Genomic DNA, 20,325 nt, shown 5'->3' on the forward strand with positions numbered 1-20,325 from the left:
TCATTTCATAAAATAAAAAATGATTTGTTTATATAATCATCAATATCCGATGAAGATGATTTTTTTGCGCAGAGAGTATTCATTGTGAGATTTATAAGATAAATGACTTAGATTATAATTGTGGATCCAAAATGGAACTTAAAAAATGAAGTATGGAGAAGTATGGAATATAAGAGTATGGAGGGGAGCTGTACCCTTGTCGGTATGAGACAGGGGTGCAACTCGGGCGGGTTTGCTTGGATTGAGAGGTTGTCCAAGCTCAATGCACGTTGTGCTAAGACCTGTCTAAGCTTGAATTGTAATCCAATGTTGTCTGCCAAAGCTCGACCTGAGTTAAACCCATATTGCCTGAATTGCACATAAATTTCGACCTTTTTTTTTTTTTTAATTTTATTTGTGCAACTAAATTATTAATTTATTAAAATTAAACTCTATTTACAATTTTTTTTAGAAAATCATTAATAATATCAAAACGAATAATTTATATAATGTAAGAGAGATGCCGCTATGGTAATCTTTACAATTTACAAGTGAGAATAAAAAAGTAAAATTTTGTGTTGTGTTACTTATGTATATAATATATTCAATATGATTTAATAATTTAAATTACTTTAAAATCATATAATGACTAATAATTTATATATATTTAATATTTTTATATATCTATTTATATATAAAAATCAAGTTTTGAGTTGCTCAAGTTATTTGATATCTTTACTCAAATTCGTCCAAATTTAAATCAAACTTTTAAATTTTTACTAAAACTCATATCAAATTAAAAAATATATTACTCAAATTCAAAAAAAAATCGAACTAACGGTGTTTTTTCTTCTTCTTCGCATTACCTTAGCTTTACTTTGACAGCAACGCAACATCCCACCATTAAACTTTTTTTAAAAAAAAAATTATTTTATATATTTTAATTCATTTATTTAACTTGGAAATTGCATGCATGAGCGAGTAGGAGGGTAACAAGACAAAACTGTTTTGGTTGTATAAAAAGACAAGTTGGGCAGCAAAAGCGAAGGTTCGTTAAATTAATAAATGCGATCAGTGAATCGTCGGCATCCACATATCGTACCCCATTTACCACAAAAAGTCCCACTTGTTTAGCTGCCATCTCTCTACTGTTTCCTTGTGTTTTGCTTTGCATTTCCATACAAAACCTCTTTATATATAATAAATTCCACTTTACTTTAATAGTGGCTTTTATCTATATGCAAATTGTAGATTCGACTGTGTTGTTTGGGTCGTACATGTATTATGATTTGAATTGTTTATTTTATCAAGTATTTTATGCATTTTATTCGTAAAAAAATTAGATCGATTTAATAGTCATAATTTAATCAATTTATTGTATTTATTTTTTTTTTTTGTGACAAACACGATAAATTGAATAAGTTATAATTATTGAATTGATTTAATTTTTTTTTTGTATAAATGAAATACACGAAATGCTAAACAAAAATAAACGGTTTGAATAATTGAAGTGAGACGCATATTAGATCAAACGGGCCCAAGCAATGTTCTCTTATCCAGATTACGAACAGGAGGGAATCCTCCTCCTAAAGTAATTATGTAACTTCCTTATGATTTATGAAATACATTAATTGTTAGATATTTTATTAAAATTAACAGCAAATATTAAATATGTACCAAAATATAAAAGGATTATATGTTCATTTTTTTAATATTATGATATAAATTACATACAGAATAAAGCATAGAAAGTTAAAATATACACTATCTTAAAAAAATGATAAAAATAATTGTGATTTGGACAATAATATGACTTATATACCATGGTAATTGGTCTTTTTCTTTAAGAAAAGTCTAGATACCAGAATTAGGATTTTAGAATTTATAATAGATGTGTGGTAGAGATTAAATTGATGAAGTGTGGGGTTTACAATTTAAATTAATTTGAATCATTAATTGTTATTTTTAAGTAAATTCTGCGTAGATAATTCTTAATTTGTAATAGAGTTATGCTAGGACTCCAAATATTCTACCAAATATTAGTGTGAGACCCAGACACAAGTGGATTTGTGTGAGTCTCACCCCACGTGAAAGGTTTGGTAAAATATTTGGGGTACATAGTATTTTTCTTTGTAATATTGTTATTTTGTTAAGTTTTTAATGATTCTAACGGATACACTTCAATTTATATACTACAAGAGAATTAATAGGATTATTTTCAAATGATAAAAAAAGTATTGGTATTTAAGCCAAATCACAAGCATATAAAATAAAGAAAACGATCGTGCTACGTAGCTCGAAAACGGGGAGCCCGAATGGCTCGATTTTTTTTTTTTTTTTGGCAGAAGAAGAACGAAGACCAGGAAGAAGAAGGAAGAAAGGAGGAGGAGGAGGAGGAGGAAGGAGGGAGGAGGAAGAGGAGGGGGACTGGAGGGGGCATAATATTCGGGGGAGGAGGAGGCGGAGGCGGGGCGACGGCAGCCGGAGGCTGCGGCGGGGCTGGGCTGGGTGACGATCGGTGGATCGACGGCTGGAAGGAGCGACGATCGGCGGTTGGCCGGGGCGACGATCGTCTTCTCTCTCTCTCTTCCCCTCTGCTTCTCTCTTTCTCTCCTTCTGCTTCTCTCTGCGTCTTCTCCCTCGAGCCATTCAGGGCAAAATGTTTCGAGCTACGAAACATTTCCCTAAAGAAAAATTTGCAAATAAGTGACAACTTCACAAAATATTTACATATTCATAAATTTTTTTATAACTTTAATTACTAAAGTTGATAAAATTTATCATTAATTTAAAATTACTTTTAAAAATATACATTGATTTGCAATTTCTCCTCAAATAAAATATCGATCATGCTACGTAGCTCGAATTTCATGGCTCGACATTTGGCTCGACACCAAAACGGCGTCGTTTTGGTGTCGATTTTTTTTTTTTTTTTCTTCTTTTTTCCCTAGTTTTGCAGAACGAAGAAGAAGAGGGGAGAAGAAGAGAAGGGAGGAGGAGGAGGAGGAGAAGGGAGGAGAACTGGAAGGGAGGGGGCCATAAAAATCGGGAGGAGGATGGGGTAGGAGGGAGGCGAGCTGCGGCGGGGCTGCACGGGGCGAGCTGCGGCGGGGCTGCGACGGCACGATCGGGCACGCGGATAGGCTGGGCAGACGACCGGGGCTGGGTAGAGGCAGACGATCGGCGAGCTGCGATGAGGACGGCGAAGGCGACGAGCTCTCACCTCTCTCTTTCTCCGTCCCTCCTTCTCTTCCCCTCTCTTCTTTTCGAGCCAAAATTCGACCCAATTTGCCGAGCTCTCAACCATTTTCCATAAAATATATCCTAGAACATATACAAATGTATTTGTACATGAAACCAAGAGAGAGGACAAAAAGCACGCGCACATTAGTTTTTGACTGAAAAGATTTTGCTAAAGTAGGCGCAATGCACAACGCATTTTGCTTTTACTGTCGGTTCGGATAGCAAAAAGAAACTACACATGAATTGGGTGTATCAACGCCCGCTGCGTGTGTTAGATGTTGTCCATCTCCTCAAAAGAGAATACAAACTAATTTGTTGAAGGGTTGACCTCACGTAAGTTAAATTTGAAAAATTTGTTTGAATCTTAGGTCTACGTATTTTGTTTTAATAATTTACATAGTTTATTTTATAAAAAAAATTATATATTTTTTATGAAAAAATTAAGTTAATTTAATAATTATAATATTTTTATTTTATCATACTTGTCTTGAAAAATAAACGAGAAGTGTGTTTTTAAAAATACTCTTTTTAATTTTTTTTTTATAGGTACCAACATAATAAAATAAAAACCTTACGATTATCATATCAACTTATTTTTTGTATGAATAATATATAAAAAAAATCTTATAAAATGAATAGTACAAATCATTAGAATAGAAAATGCTCAAACTTGATCGATATGCATAATTATACTAAAGGGTGTTTTGAGAAGTTAATTAAAATCTGATTTTTTTATTTTTTGACTTTTTTGTCTTTTAATAAGTAAAGAATATGAAAGGTGATGTGACCAAAAATGCGCCAGCTTCCCAAATGAGCCCTAAATGATATAGATATTGATAATTGAAATCATAAATTTTTTATGAATATGTAATAATTTTATAAAATAACCATTGATGTGTAACTTTTTTGAAAAAAAAGGCACAATGCACTACACTCACTGTTTTATATTCTAAAAATACTTTTAAAAAAAAGAGACAAAATTTTTAAAAATTCACTAAAAGAAGGTAATTATAAATATACACTATGAGATTTGCTTAAAATATGATGTGTTTATTGTGGTTCTGAAAATTATAAAATTTCTATTGTCATAATTTTTTATTTAATGAAATAAACAAAAATAAAAATAAAATTCATAACTACTATTCTATATGACAATAAGATGATCAGAATTGTTAATTGAAATATATTTTTGATATTATGAAAAACTGTTAATTGACTTAATAATAAAAGGAGAAATTACCATTAGCTAATCATTAAAAATTATTACATATTAGTAAAAAAAATTAAAATTAAAATTATTAATATTTATCACTTTTTATAATTACTTGTTCAACTTACCACTGGTAGGTTATTTCCCTATAATAAAAGGGGTTATTTGTTATGTGATTAGAAAATTTAAATGCACGAGATGTAATTTTCAAAACTATACAAAGGATAATTTGTATTTTATACAAATATCATATGATATATTTATAATTTACTGTGTTTGGTTTTAATTTTCTGAATTCAATTTTATGAAAATTGAATTTTTTGTCTTTCATATTTTTATTTTTTGTTTTTAGTGAATATTTTTAAAATTTTAAATATATATATTTTTTTCTTTTTTAGATGTACCTTACTTAGATGTATTTAAATAGTAAAATATTTGTGAAAAAATATTTAAAAAATTTAATAAATACACAAAAATATGAAAAATGTTCTAAATTTTCATATTGTTTTTGTGTTTTTGGTATTTAGTGATTTTTTTAAAGATTTGTTCACAAATAATACTTTTTAAGTGTATTTATGTTAGGTGTGTCTAACAATTAAAAAAATTTCTTAAAATATTAAAAAAATTTAATGAAAATAAAAAAAATACAAAATACAAAAAAATAAAATTTTTTAAAAAGTGAATTTTAAAAATTGAAACCAAAGTATCACATGTAGAGGAAGGTCATGAATGTAAAGGAAAATAATAGCAGGGGGCATGCATCTGCAAAATGAAAAGATAGAAGGGCATAATCCTAAAGAATCTGAAATTATATTCCCTCAGTCAGCAACCACTGAGAGAAGGTCATGGATGTGAAGGAAAATAATAGCAGGGGCATGTATCTGCAAAATGAAAAGATAGAAGGGCATTATCCTAAAGAATCTGAAATTATATTCCCTTAATCAGCAACCACTGAGAGAAAAAGTGAAGCAGGGAGTGTTGCAGAGAACAGAGTAATACCCATAATAAATTTCACAACCTCCTAGCAAACCCACCACCACCACCCATTTCCCCCAATTTCACACTCAAACCCTAGAAATAAAAAACCCCCCAAAAGAAGAATCACTAAATGGATTCAATCCAAAAACCCTAGAAACTCCAAAGCAAAACAGACAAATCACAAAGAGTTTCAGCTCAAACCCAGATCGAGAATGGCCTCAATTTCAACTTCCAGGTACTTCGCAGCCCTTTCTCTACTCATTCTCTTTTTCAAAACCGTATCTTCAGACTCCAATTCGACCTTTGATTTCAAAAATTTCGCTGAAAATTCCAAGTTTGAGCTCCAACTTGCTCTGTATGGCGATGCCAAGGTCGTCAATGGCGGTTCGTTCGTACAAATTACTGGGTCGTCCTCGTCGAGCTTGAGTGCTGGGCGAGTCTTTTACAGGAAACCCATCAAGCTTGTTGATGGAAACCCTAGAGAAATTGTGTCCTTTTCGACTTATTTCTCGTTTTCAATTTCGCCTGAAAGTGGGGATGGTTTAGCTTTTGATATGGTTCCAATTGGGTTTCCTTTGAATGTCTTTGATAATGGTTCATTTGGGTTGTTGGATGATCAAAAATTTAGGACTCTTGTTGTTGAATTTGATACATTGATGGATAACAAGTATGGTGATTTGAATGCCAATCATGTTGGGATTGATATTGACGGTCTTGTTTCACTTAAAGTGAGCAATGTTTCTTCTATCAATTTGGTGCTGAATAGTGGTGAGAAATTGCAAAGTTGGATAGATTACGAAGCGGGCTCAAAGCGATTAGAAGTTAGGTTGAGTAAACTAGGCGAATTTAGGCCAGTTGTCCCATTGATTTCATTCCCAATTGACTTGTCATTGATGTGGAAAGAGCAAGAGGTGTTTGTGGGGTTAAGCTCATCGAATGTGAATTCGTCGCAAACTTGCAATGTGTATTCATGGAGTTTTAGGCTAAGGCAAGTTCCGCATTGGATGCATTCGCAACCTGTGGATCCTATGGCTTTCAACAACAAAACAAGAACTCTAACTGTCTGTAAGAGACGCTATTGTCTTTCAAAAATCCTTGCTGCACTGATATTTGTCATTGCTTGTGGAGCCCTAGGGGCATTCGTTGTGTTGTTTGTTTGGACCTTACTTGTCAATAGGCGGCCAGTGGTGCCAGAAGAGTGTACTGCACAGCCTGTGGGATTTGAATATGAAAAGTTCAAAGTAGTTGCGGATAAAGCCATCGAAGATGGTAAGAAGTAGGTGTGTGACCTAGGGTTTAGTTTGATGTTTTGCCGATGTAAATTTATTTTCTTTTGGTACTTGTTTGTTTAGTGTTTGTTTTGTTGCTGTAATTTGATGATCAATCATCTAAATGTAGTGCTGTTAAATACTATTTCCTAATGTTATGATCATTGAGATACAGCTTCAAATTGAGGATATGAAAACTCTCTTTGATAAATAATGGGTATATGGAATGTTGTCTTGCTAGATTTTTTTGAGCAGCTTCATGTACATATTCTTTGATAGCTAGTCCTCCAAGTATTTAAATATAATATTTTGATCAGTTTTTAAATTTTGAAAAATCAACCGAAAACCGAAATTTAGTGCCGTTAGCATATGAAATACTTATGCAGAACCAGGAGTCATCATATAAGCAGGAATCCCCTAATTCCAACTGCCTCAATGCTCATTTTTGTCATAATCTTTTTCCTTGTATTTTATTTTCTTTTTGGTTTGGAGTATATTTTGTGTGCTTACTGGAATTTCTCTGTGATTTTGGTAAAATCCTAAAATCTGTGTTACTCTGATTTGTAATATGATAAAGAGGAAGAAGTTACAAGTGCATGTGGTGGTGGGGCAGCAGCGACAGTGGGATTATGGAGGAGGTGGTGGTGGGGTGCTGGATGTGGTGGTTGAGGAGCTGTGTTGGTGGCAGTGGTGGTGGGGTGGTGGTGTAGTTGTGGTGCTGGGATGATAGAGGAGGTGGCGGTGGAGCTGTGTCGGTAGCGGAGCAGTGGCAGCTGTGGTGGGGGTGGCAGCTGGATGGTGGAGGTGGTTTGTTATTAGTTTGCAGACAGATGTGAAATTCTTTTTTGTTAACAAAAAAAAAAAAATTGTTTTACATCAAAACAAAGGGAGTGTTAATACTATGTGGCCAGAGTTTGCGATAAAGACAGTACTGATTGACTGGGCTATTGCAGCTGTGGATGGTATCATGGGGAATTAAATTGTCGAAAACATTGAAAGCAATCTCTTCGGCTTCATCCTTGTGATCAGCTTTAAGTTTGTTGTTGACTAGTAGTTTGGTTTTGCTTCTTTGAGGTCCAGTTCTTGGTTGCATTCGTCCCCTTGTAGAGTAATTGTCACTGCAATAAATGTGGCAAAGCCAACAATTAGTCGTCAAAGAATAATTTTATATGTACCAATTAATGTACTAACTATTATATTAACAGATGATGTGATATAATTTTAGAAGTTTTGATTTTTTGTAATTTGTATAATAAGTGAGGTCGGTAATAATGACAAGACACTAGTTGGTACACTAGTGTGTATATTAATTGATATATGTAGTACTACCGGTCATCAAAACCAAAGTTTCCATAGCTGCTTGGAGATTAACCGGTGGTGGTGGTTGTTTTTTAACACATTTCTAATTAAAGTGCTTGAATTTTCCTTTCACATGCTGCAGAACCCTAATCCTTTCCCCTACTGCCGTGGGTGTGTGTAGATTCCCTTGGTCTTTTTCTTGCTCTTCTCTGGATCATCTCCATGTTCTTGGCTAGGTCGGAGGAGATGACTGAGACATATTCGGCTTTCGTTTTCTCCTGTAACACTAGGATGACTTGATAATATTCATTAACCAACCATACCATCCCTCTCCATGGAATTTGGGAGGACTGAGAAAAAAAATTAAAAAACAAAAAATTACTGGTTTGCGCCTTTGTAAACCTATAGCTTTTTCTAAAAAGTGCCCAAGTTTTCAATAAATTCCAAAATTTTAATGTACGTGTATATTCAAATTGAGTAAGATTACACTTGTATATACTTTTTCACCACATTTTTTAACACTTACTTACAATGGAAGTGTACCTCATATCATGTGATGATGCAGGTCCACTTTCATTATGAGTAAGCGATAAAAAATATTATAAAAAAAAAGTGTGGCTGTAACAAAACTCTTCAAATTTATTTTGAATGTAATGTGAGTTATATTTTCAATAAATTTAATTTATACATTTTTAAATTGTGAATACTTTTTAAATGAAAATTCTGAATACATAACATTTTCTTTTAGATGGTTCGAATACATAACATTACTTTACTGTATCAAATTCCAAATGAGATACGAGGCCACGTCTGTGCAGGAAATTAGTGTTGCAAAGCCACTTCAACTCTAATCTAATCTAATCTAATTGTATCAAGCTTTAACTAGCTTTACTTTCACCTTCACCAATGTTGGTGTCAGATGAACTAACCAATCAGCACCAAGAAGGTATTCAGTTCAAAAAAAAAAAAAAAAAAAAATCCCAACAATTTTAAAGTGATATTTGGGGTTGGTTTGGGAAGTGGGTTGACTTTTTAACTTTTTTGATTATTTTAGCCTGGGCTAAAAAACTTGGTTTGAGAAGAGTTTTTTGACTTTTTGACTTTTTTGTGAGAGAAGATTGTAATGATTATAGGTTGGATGTGATGTTTAAAATAGTCTATTTTGTTTTTTGTAGCTAAAATAGCCAAAAAAACCCCACAAATCACTTCCCAAACGGTGCCTAGTTTCATAGGTGGCATCGGATTAGAAACCGATTAACTCCATATAAATCACAGTTGGTTGGAAAAAATAATGGGGGATTAAGGGCGTGTTTGATTGGACGGATTGAATAAAGGGGATTAGAATTCATTGGATTTGAATCTTAGGACTGTGAATCTCTCGGAAAAGACTATTTTTAGTGAATTCAATATTTAGTTGGACGGACTGGATAAGATAAATGAACAAAAGACTATTTTACCATTTTTTAATTATTTATTAAGTAATAGTAATATTAAACATATCTTAATATTTTAATTATATTTAGCTACATTAAATAAAAAATTTATTTATTTTATTTCTTACACGATTAAATAAATTTATTTTTTTTAAAATTAAATAAATAAAATAAATAAAATATCAATAATAATGAAATAATGAAATTAAATAAAATATGTTATTTTTTAATTAAAATTTTAAATAAATTTATTTTAAAAAATAATAATAATGAAATAATGAAATTAAATAAAACATCTATTAAAATTTAAATAATGAAATTAAATAAAATATAAACAAGATTTTAAAATAAAACATCAATAAAAATATCTATAAAAAATTATTTAAAAAAATTAAATAAATAAAACATCAATAAAAAGTTAAATAAAATTATTTTATTTTTAAATTGAGATATTTAAATTTTATTGAATTTTACTAAATATAATACATAATTAAATAGTAGAAAATCAAAATAGTCATTTCATCACCTAATCCCAACAGTAAATAATGTCATGGAAACAATCCCACACCCCCCTAGGATACAATAGTCTATCATATGAGGGATATGAAGTTCGGTCGAACTCCATGTCTAGCGAACTAAAAAAAAAAAACAAACGTCGAATTGGATGCTTCCAATGGATTACAATCTGCATAGTAAATAGTCTCTCCCTTTATCCCTCCAATCAAACACACCTTAAGAGTCGTATGGGATTGTTAAGGCCCACTTTTAAAACGGCTGGATTGGAGTAGGATTGTTGTGGGTTTTATTCATAACATGTTTGGTATTGTTTGGGACGGTCGGCTTCACAGTCTAGGTGATTTAGTAATCCTTCTCAGTAAGAGAGATTAGCTTGACTGGAAAACGAGTGAGATTAAGAAAATAATGAGTAATTTCAGTCTATCTAATCGTCTGTCCGGACGTCCGATACAGTGCAATTTTTTTTTAACAAACATAACCGGACAAACACACTTTTAATATTTATTTTAAAAGTGCACTTTTTATTTTAACAATTCCAAGTGCACCTTTTATTTTAATTTTTTTAATATAAAAATCATTTTTTAATTTATTTTATTTAAAAATAATTTAACAATCCCATCATTAATCATCTTCCACACTATTATCCAAACAAATACACTTTTACTTAATCCTCTTATTAACAATCCCCACATTAACAGTCTTTTCACTAACCATCCCTCATTAACAATCCGCTTCAATCTAATCCGCTAAACAAACATGGCTGAAGAGTGCTGCTATTAGCACTCCATCAATTATTTTGGACCTCTAATTTTTTTATTACAATAATAATCTCAAATAAAATTACTAAAAAAGATATCAATAATTTTAGAATATCTCATCTCACAATTAAGCCCACAAATCCATTACATCATGAGTTAGGATTTATGAGAGCACCCACCTCCATCACCATCCATCCATTTTTCCCAAATCCTACCTTTAAAACCTACCTACCCTCAAAACCTTAAAAACTCTTTGCGACAATATTCCAGCAATAACGTTAGCAACCATTTGATTACCTACATTTCTTTGGCAATGACAATGAGTAAAAGTTTTTCCAACAAGCACAACTCCATGAGACAATAAGTGTACAACAATAAAAGCTCAGAGAATGTTCATAACTTTGATGAAATTCTTAATTTAAAAGAGATTGGCCTTGCAAGGGTAAGTTCCTTGAAAAAAATGACAAAAATAATAAAAATTGTTCGTCAGTTTTTTGAAACTAAACTCCCGAAATATGACCAAAATTCGAGAATACAAGCCCGAATATTATTCATTTGTTCGGAAACAGGTAACCGAACATTTCTTATTTATTCAGGAATAGTTAACCAAAACTCGTAGAGATTGCAGAATCCACAAAAGGAGACTTTTGAATTAATAACAAAAAACCCTACATTTATTTTGTTAGGTCATGAACAAGTATGTGAAAATAAAGTAGTAATCACCTTCGTAAATTTTGTTAGGGTTTTTGAGAGAGGCCTTTGAGGTATGAGAGTGTGCATTCAATTGAATGAGTGTAATATTTTCACAAGGATAATTTTGATATTATTTGGGAGGAGAAAATAAATTTTAAGAGTTTTAGAATTTATAAGTAGGGTCCAAAGAAATGAGGGTACCAAATAATTAACGGAGTATTAATAGCAACACTCATTGTTAATCTTCACATGAAAGGGTTGGAATTAACAATCAATTCCATCAGATTGGAGATGAAAATATCATTCTATTCTTACTTTGCAAAAATAACAAAGTAGCTTTTTATATAATGACTTTTACATAGTTTTACAAAACTAAGTAATACTACCAAACTATACACAAAGAAACAAAATTCATCTCCCATCCTAATCTAATACCAGCAGACCAGTAATCCCATCAATCAATCCTTACCCAATCCCAACCGACCATGAAGTGAATGTATGGCTCCCGAGAGCACACCAGTCTCAAAACCATAAAACTCCAAAAAGAGTCGGTTAATTAATGTTGTGCGCAGGCATGAGCTCCTATTTTCAATTATGAATGTCTCTTGTTTCTTATAAATTCGTCAAATGACCACTAGATATAAATAGTAATATAATCACTGGTATCTCCATAAAATAAAAAAAATTACTAATAACATCTACATAAGACATTTTGAAATGAGAGTGATTGGTCCCAATGTGAATCAATGTGAATTACCTACCAATGCACGTGACGCTCTGGATCATTATCACTATGGTACCAATGCAATGTTGAAGTCTCACAGAAACCTCTACCGTACACCACTTTTGACTTCTGCAAAGCTCCATCTGCTCAGCCTTTTCTCGCATTTTGAAATAAGTGAATATCAACACTTCTATTTGGAATGTGATCCATTCACAGTTAAATCATGTAGTAGTCTGTTTGGCTGTCGGTGTTGAGTCTTCAACCTCAGTCTCAGGTAGTAAGCTGAATCTTAGAATCTTATGGAGTCGAGCAATCGGCTTGACTTCCTTGGATGGAGCTTGCTTTGGGTCTATTATGAATTTGCCTGAGAAAAGGTTTGCTTCAGATGGTCCTGTCTCTTCATGAACCACTGGGGCAGCTTCTGCAAAAAAATGAACTTGGTCTAGCTGTGATACAATTTTCATTAAAGCCCCCATCAAACCATCAAATACACGTGACTGAGAATCTGAACTTAAACGGCTATATTTTTTTTAGTCAAATGAAGTTGACTTATTTCCTAAAACACAGAACACATTCAGAGAGATGAGGGTTTAAAATTTTTACAGAAGAGCTGAATTTTCCCTGAAATAAAATTTAGTTCCTCTTGTTGCCGAGTCGTTGGACTTTCTCACCTCTCCTCAATACCTTGGATTGAAAAACCTCTTTCATAACAACCCCCCCCCCCCCCCCCCCCCCCCCCCCCCCCAAATGCAACATTTTATTTTTCTCTCACAGCGCAATGCCTTTCTCTTTATCTCCATTAACCCTAATACATGAAAATTACATGTGCACACTGCACGCATATAGTATATGATATAAATGCGTATATAAACCATATCTGTGGTAAGTTCATGATTATTGATGTGCTTTTCTTACTCTAAAATTTTGTGGGATTTTCACAACTAGCGATTGATGTATGTAAACCATCAGAAAATCATTCAATCTATTTCTGGACGAGCTATTGTAGCATCTAGCTTTTTTTCATTCAATCATTCAATCTACTTTTTTTCTTCTAAACTTTAATCATGACGAGTTTTGTCCACAGCTTTCTAAATCTAGTGCCTTACAAATTTGATGGAGCCCAGTTTTCAGTTGTCATTCTGTCATCTTTTGTGATAGTGTTACAAAATGTTTTATGCTTTTTTGGAGTAGTTAGGTACTGGTTTGGGATCCCACCCATTTGGTTGAGCAAAAGGCACACATGAGCAACCGATGAAGCAATGTATTCCATCGTAGGCAGTGTTTAGATGTGCGAGAAAAAGAAAAGAAATGGAAAGAGATAGTATGTTGAAGAAGAAAAAAATGTAGAACAATATGTTTTATATGTGCATATTTGCATGGATGGAGGACTAGGCCCATAACATCTTCATCAAGGGAGGAGTTGGAGTAATGGACTGTGCAATTGAGTTGTAGATGGAAATTTTAGTTTATATAATGATGTGAATTTGCTATTAGTGCTACCTTTTGGAAAATAAAAGTTACCACTTGATGGAAAACTGCAATTTATGCATGTGAATATAAGCATGGCTCAAAGGATCTTGGCTACAATTCTACAACAAAGATGCAAACAGGTTTGAAGAAGTCCAATTCATGGTATCTCAGTTGTTATGGTCGCTCATTTGTTGTGCTCAAGCCAAAATACTTTTCTCTTCTATATACTCAAAAGTGCAATATCCGGTGATCGACATTTTTTTGCATTGATATTAGTACATATATACTCCACCAGACCCTACACTAGTTTAATTTGTTGAAAAAGACAATCTCAACAAAGAAAAAGAATTTGGGATTAAAAGAAATTTAAGGTGTTTTCCCTATGGTTAAACAGATATATATATATATATATATATATATTGTAAGCCTCCTACATTAGTATAAAGTGCTGGCAAAGTGGGAAAAGAATGCAACTCACCCCCCTCAGTGAAAACAAAGCATGTTCCAATTGTTTCTTCATATTCTCCAATCTGTGAGATCAACAAAGAGTAGTAAATCATAATACTTAAAAGTCACAAAGAAAATAAAAGGAAAATGAAAAAAGGATCAAACTGAACAGAACATTAAACCATTGAACTATTTCTAGTTGAAGTCATTGCAGTCATTCAACAAATTTCCTAGTTTTATTTATTTTTTGCCTCTTGCTGAAATTCACTGTTGTGGTCTATGCAGACTTAAAGGTCCAGGTACCCATATTTTGTTACCTAGGTCATAGAATTATTTGTTTATTTTTTGATATGTAATTATAAGTTAAATTTAAATTCTATTAACCCCAAATTTACCCCACTCATCAGTCGTCAATCAACAAAAGATTAAGAAGTCATCACGCATTCATCAGACAGATGTCACTGGTGATCTAATGAAAATATCTTGACCATCCCTTTATTACAATAAACAATAAAGAAAAGGCGAAATGATAGTCCACGTAATTAGATAATGATATCCAATTTGGTGGATAGTCTGAATAATCAGATATCTTAAGTAGAAATACAAGAACGCCAAGACTATATCTATCTCTAGTGCATACGAAATACACAATGATTTAATGTATGAAAAAGCATCTCAAAGAAAAACAATAACATTAACAAATCATTATTAAATGCCTCATAATTTGAGGTAGGTCATTTATCTTCCCATATTAGTATAAGTAATTAATCAAGAAATTGAAATTGTTCCCATATTAGCACAAGGATTCAAGGCATTAATTTAATGAATTTGTTCATGAAATTGAAATTAGAATAACTTGCTTCAAAAGTAAAGAGAATAAAAATAAACTCATATAACAGCCACCATAGATAGAGATGTGAGTCAAATGTAATCCATGAACCGATGCAGTGAAACTAGACGTCTGTGTAATTGAAAATGTAACATCCCAAACAAAAAAGAGGGGAAAAGGAAAATCCAAAATGTAGTCTAGCTGGCATGTATCCACAATATATATAGATGAAAATTTAAAACTTGTAGCATTAGCATTTCCCTCACAACAAAACCTTTTCAAGCCTTTGACTCACCAGCTTTAATTTATTGTCGATAACCAAAATTGGGTTTATCGTGTCCAGACCCTGCATTTTTTTGAGGCAACAATAACAATGAAATTACAAACGATAAAATGATAAAATTCCCATACAGAACATAAACAGGACAATCAACAGAAGTGCATTAACAGATGATCTTTAAGTACACATTCTCAAATCACTAAAAATGTACGCTTTTATACATAAAAATCAATTCTCCTGCAGATAATGCAAAATCTGCAACCAATTAGAAGCACCACAAAACTGAAATCCACCTATAAATCACTGCTCTGGAAGAAAAAGAACGGACTATTAAACCATGGAATGCATATCATTTTTGTCAACTAAAAATAATGGAATTATTCAAAGGATTATTACACCATCAAGGGTTAGTATACCTTGTTTCAGGCAATTTTTTAGCCAGAAAGATATCGTCAACATGGTTAATCTAATGAGAGGTCCAAAATTGCATCTTTCCCAAATAATAGCCATGGTCCTTCAATATAGAAACTTGTAATACAACACTAACAAAAACTTGCACATTAAAGTTTCTTTTATTCCTAAGTTGGAAAGTTTACAGAAAATAAAGAATTCCAAATATCAAATCCTCAGTAGGTGTATTGTGGCTAATAAGACTTGAATTTAGATGAATGGTAATTAAATGAAAGATGAAACTCATCCTTTGTAACAATTGGGGTTATTTAAATCATAAAAACAAAAGCAATAGTATCAAGTAAATGTTTTTTTAAATATATAGTATGTCTAAAATAAAACCTAGAAATAGATTGTTGCAGGTCTGCAAACATACAGATAGAACATATGGTGCATTTGGTGGAATGTCAACTTGCCCAGAAACGCCATCCAAATCAAGCAATACATATTCTTCTTCATCCTCAACCTGATCACAGGATGATGAAATAGCTGCCATAACCTGTATAGATTAAAAGGAATTACCAAAAAAAGATATATTTCTAAAGAAAAGAACGAGAACTGACAAGCAAAATTTTGGGTTCATGAGTCAAAAGTAACATGGCAGCTTAGCAATAAAAAGAAATAACATAAACAGCTTCCAAGCACCATCAATCATATCTCTAGCAAATACTGTGTAGCATATATTAGGCACTAAAACATTTTGCACAACAATTACAATTTCTTAAACTAGAAGTTCGAAAAATCTGTGTATTACATTACATTGTAAGTTGTAACTGCTTTCTCAGCTTCCAATGAAGCCTATTTAAATGAGTGAATTACAACACAAAGTTAAACAAACTGCTCCTAATGTTAACAACTACAACCTTCTTATTAGTATCTAGTAGACGGCTTAACCCTGAAATTCATCACCAGGAGTGATGCTTTTCGTTATAGTACTTCTTAATCTTTGGCAATTTGGCAAAACCCTTTTAGCCAGTCAACATAAGAAGCACGCTGACATAAATCATTGGCACCCCATATATCAGAAATCTAGAGAAGTGACCTGACATAAACCCTATGGAACCATAGAATATGTTTCATTTCAATTCATCCCAAAACCAAGTATACAATTTGGAACAGACATAAAACAGAAGGTGAAAGAGGGTAAAACAGTAAAGACTCTGCTCTCATGAGCAATTTATAATTAGAATGGTGTTCAATCAAGTACCTCATTTAACAGTGTTTATGTAATGTGTTTCACATTGAGGCTTCTTTTGTTTTTCAATGTATACTTTGAAAAATATTTTCATGTAAAACCTTTTACAGTAAGAAACTTCAAAAAAAAAAAAAAATCAAAATTGGCATGAAAAATATACTTTCAGCAAAAAATTATTAAAAGGGGGGCGTAAATTTGGGAAAACTTAAATCTCTGTCCGAAAATTTAGAGTTTCATCAGTTCCCAATAGGCGGAGATCTGCCCATTTATTTGTATAAACAAACAACTACGGGTCAGAAACTCACCATTATTCAATTTTTTTGTTTGTTTCTTCCACTTTCTTCATCTACTATTGATGATTCAATTAGTAATTTTAGATTACATTGTGTTTTTCAACTTATTATTGTATGTTTTCATTGCTAGCTTTATGTTAATAATCATTTCACGTCAATATCCTTCATGCAATGTGGATCGTTCACTCGTAACCTTCATGTTTGCTAAAATCATCTCCTTCCTCCTAGATAGCAGAAATATATAGGTGAGAGCAGTAACAAAGTGAACAAAATCTACAATGTTGTAATGTGTCTCGCTTTGAGGACATCTGGACATGCATTTGTGACAGTCAAAAGCTATGCTGTTACCTTTCCATCTTTGTAAATAAAAAAAGGACAAGTACATGTTGTGTGATGGCACAGATTTAATATTCTTGACCTCAAGAATTGCTACTAATTTTTCTCTGGTGATTGAAAATTTGTGTTAGTGGAACTTTTATATTGACCTCTTAAAGGTTGTATCTGATGTTTATAGCTTTTGATTATATATTTTCCTTTCCTGTAACATTTTTTGTGGTTCCGCTAATCTGTGTTTTTGACATTTAACTTTGTAGGTTGCTGATCCTGCCCACAGTGCTCTCCTCAAGTTTCTCTTTCTCTGTTCATGCGAACAATATTGTGAATTTATTAGATCATGGATTTACTTAGCCAAGATTAGTAGTTACATTTTACTAGTGAATTTTTGAAACATTTTAATCAATTATTTTGGTTTTTAGATTTCACAATCTAAATAAACTTAAAATTTTGAAGTTTGTGCAAAATTCTTCCAAAAATTCATTGAAAAATGTACTTTAAAGTGTCTATAGATTAAGTGTATTTAAAAAGGTAAAAAAATTGATTAAAATATTAAAAACTTCACTAAGAAAATAAGAATCAAAAGATTTTGAGAATTCCAAACCAAACAGAGAGGTTTTCCACTTCAAAATTCTATCATCAAAGGTCCAAATTTTTAAAAATCCACTTAGTAAACAAATTCACAATAGCTATCCATTGATGCATTTTATCGAACATTTGACAGACAAGGAAAATGGAAAAAAATTTATCTATAAGCAAACACTTGTGCATATGAATTTCAGAGCACCATTCTTCACATGCTTGAGACTATCTTTCTGAAATCATTGCACAATTAAAAATTAACACGAATGACTACAAAATATAAAGAGATTACACAGAGAGAGAGAGAGAGAGAGAGAGAGAGAGAGAACCTGAAATCGTATATCAGAAGAAGAAGAAGCCAACTGCTAGGGTTTAGGCGACAATTTTGTTCTTTTGACGGTTTGAAGGGTTCAGATCCGACCCATGCAGGATTCGGATACGGGGCATGACCCATGGGCACTGCTTTCAATTCTCGTGTGGGCTGGTTATGACCCAAATCTATCTATCCATCCATAAAAAAAAATTAGATAGATGAGAGGAGGGGATTTGAACCTTAGATGTATGTCAAAGGAATAAGACTCTTATCACTTAACTAGCACACAATATATGATAAATATTTTATTTTATTTTTATTTATTTGAATTACACATGCATCGCGTGTGGCAACCGCTAGTATATATATATATATATACAGCCTCAGTTTGGCAACAAAGTTTTGGGTTGAAGTAGTCACTATAGTCCAAAATAGGTTAAATTAGCCACTAGCAGATAAAATGGGTTCACGGGCGTAACTTACATACAAGGCGAGGTGAAAGTACCAAACTATCCCTGGCACTGGGTTCACACCATCACAGCCTCTAACCCCCTCCGACACACACACTTCGCAGCAGTTAGGTCATCCACAACCGCTGAAGTGAAGGAGGTGATCTAAACGGCACTGCTTGGGGAAGAAGAATAGCGATACTTCTGACAGGCCAATGCCACTGGAGTTCATATCGGCGGTGACACTGCAACTTAGTCTCTCACACACGACCGATTTTGAGGTACTGGTTGGTTTTCCCTTTTTTTTTTTTGGGTTTGTTTGCATAATAGCCTATCCTTCAACCCGATCTGGTCGGTTCATCTTTGAAACCCATTGTTGTTGTTGCTTCAAAATTTTCCTCCAATTATTTGTTGCACATTTTGTTCATTTCGGTTTGCACAATGGGAAACCCACTGTTATATCTCTGGTACTCATCGCAAAACCTCACTCTGATGGACGCTCAGTCATGGAAACTGGTCGTCATGGCCGATTAGTGGTGGAAAACACTTTTTTTTTAACGATTATTTGAGGTGTTCTTCACATATTGCAGTCGGCTGATTAGAGAGGGCAAATTTTTCCTGAAATCTAAATTTTTGTCTTCATAAATCTGATTGTTGTGCATAATATGAAATCTGAATTATGAATTTATGAAATATGATTTTTCTGAATTCTGATTTTCTATTTTTTTCTGAAATCTGGAATTTCTAATCTGATTTTTTCTAAAATCTGAAATCTAAATTTCTGTCTTCATAAATCTGATTGTTGTGCCTAATCTGAAATCTGAATGTTGAGTGAAATCTGATTTTTCTGAAATATGAAATCTGAATTTCTGATTTTTTTTTCCTGAAATCTGGAATTTCTAATCAATTTTTTTGCTGAAATCTGAAATCCAAATTTCTGTCTTCATAATAATTTGAAATCTGAATTTGCCCTCTGCTTTTGTCTTCATAAATCTAAGAATATCTCCATGTGTCTTCAAAAAATCTGAATTTACAAAACAAATTTAAGTTTTGTAAATTCTTTATTTGATTTCTTATATTTCTCATTAAAAACAAAAAAAATTCATATCAATGTGTTTATTGATTTTTGAATGTTGAATGAAATCTGATTTTTCTAAAATATGAAATCTGAATTTCTGATTTTTTTTTTTTTTCTGAAATCTGGAATTTCTAATCAATTTTTTTTGCTATGCATTGTCGTTGTCATTTTGTTGTTGCACATGTAAGGAAACTTTGGATGTTGTTAGTAGGCTGACTGTTAGGAATTTTATTTTGGCCTTGCATTCGTTTAGTAGTTTGGGATAGATATATTAATCACTAGTGGTGTAAATATTGCCAACGATGTGTTGCTTGTGTAGTTACTTAGTTTTGTAGTATATTGCAATGTTATGTAATGTGTAATGGTTATATACTATCAAATGTTGCATCCCATTTTCCTGTTTATTTTTTATTGTCATACATGGTGCATGTGGCAACCAAATTAAATGATAATTTTTTAACTGTAAATTAGTTGCTTTAGTTCCATGGTTGTTGGTAATGGCTTT

General features: G+C 32.4%; 2 protein-coding genes across 2 annotated transcripts; one reads left to right on the plus strand and one right to left on the minus strand.

The window, feature by feature from the left end:
• The first annotated feature begins 5,282 nt into the window (after positions 1 to 5,282).
• On the plus strand, positions 5,283 to 6,889 carry LOC114320544 (L-type lectin-domain containing receptor kinase VIII.1). The gene has a single exon (XM_028267612.2). The coding sequence runs from the start codon at positions 5,623 to 5,625 to the stop codon at positions 6,688 to 6,690; it is 1,068 nt and encodes a 355-aa protein (XP_028123413.1). The 5' UTR covers positions 5,283 to 5,622; the 3' UTR covers positions 6,691 to 6,889.
• Positions 6,890 to 11,662: 4,773 nt separating this feature from the next.
• Positions 11,663 to 18,458, minus strand: LOC114320543 (uncharacterized). The gene is made up of 5 exons (XM_028267610.2): positions 18,310 to 18,458; positions 15,954 to 16,076; positions 15,143 to 15,193; positions 14,050 to 14,101; positions 11,663 to 12,522 (listed from the first exon to the last, which is right to left on the minus strand). The coding sequence occupies exons 2-5, from the start codon at positions 16,071 to 16,073 to the stop codon at positions 12,323 to 12,325; spliced, it is 423 nt and encodes a 140-aa protein (XP_028123411.2). The 5' UTR covers positions 16,074 to 16,076; positions 18,310 to 18,458; the 3' UTR covers positions 11,663 to 12,322.
• Positions 18,459 to 20,325: the final 1,867 nt, after the last annotated feature.

The sequence above is a fragment of the Camellia sinensis genome, chromosome 10 (genome assembly GCF_055761805.1).
Source record: "Camellia sinensis isolate YWXY chromosome 10, ASM5576180v1, whole genome shotgun sequence".
NCBI classification, from domain to species: domain Eukaryota; kingdom Viridiplantae; phylum Streptophyta; class Magnoliopsida; order Ericales; family Theaceae; genus Camellia; species Camellia sinensis.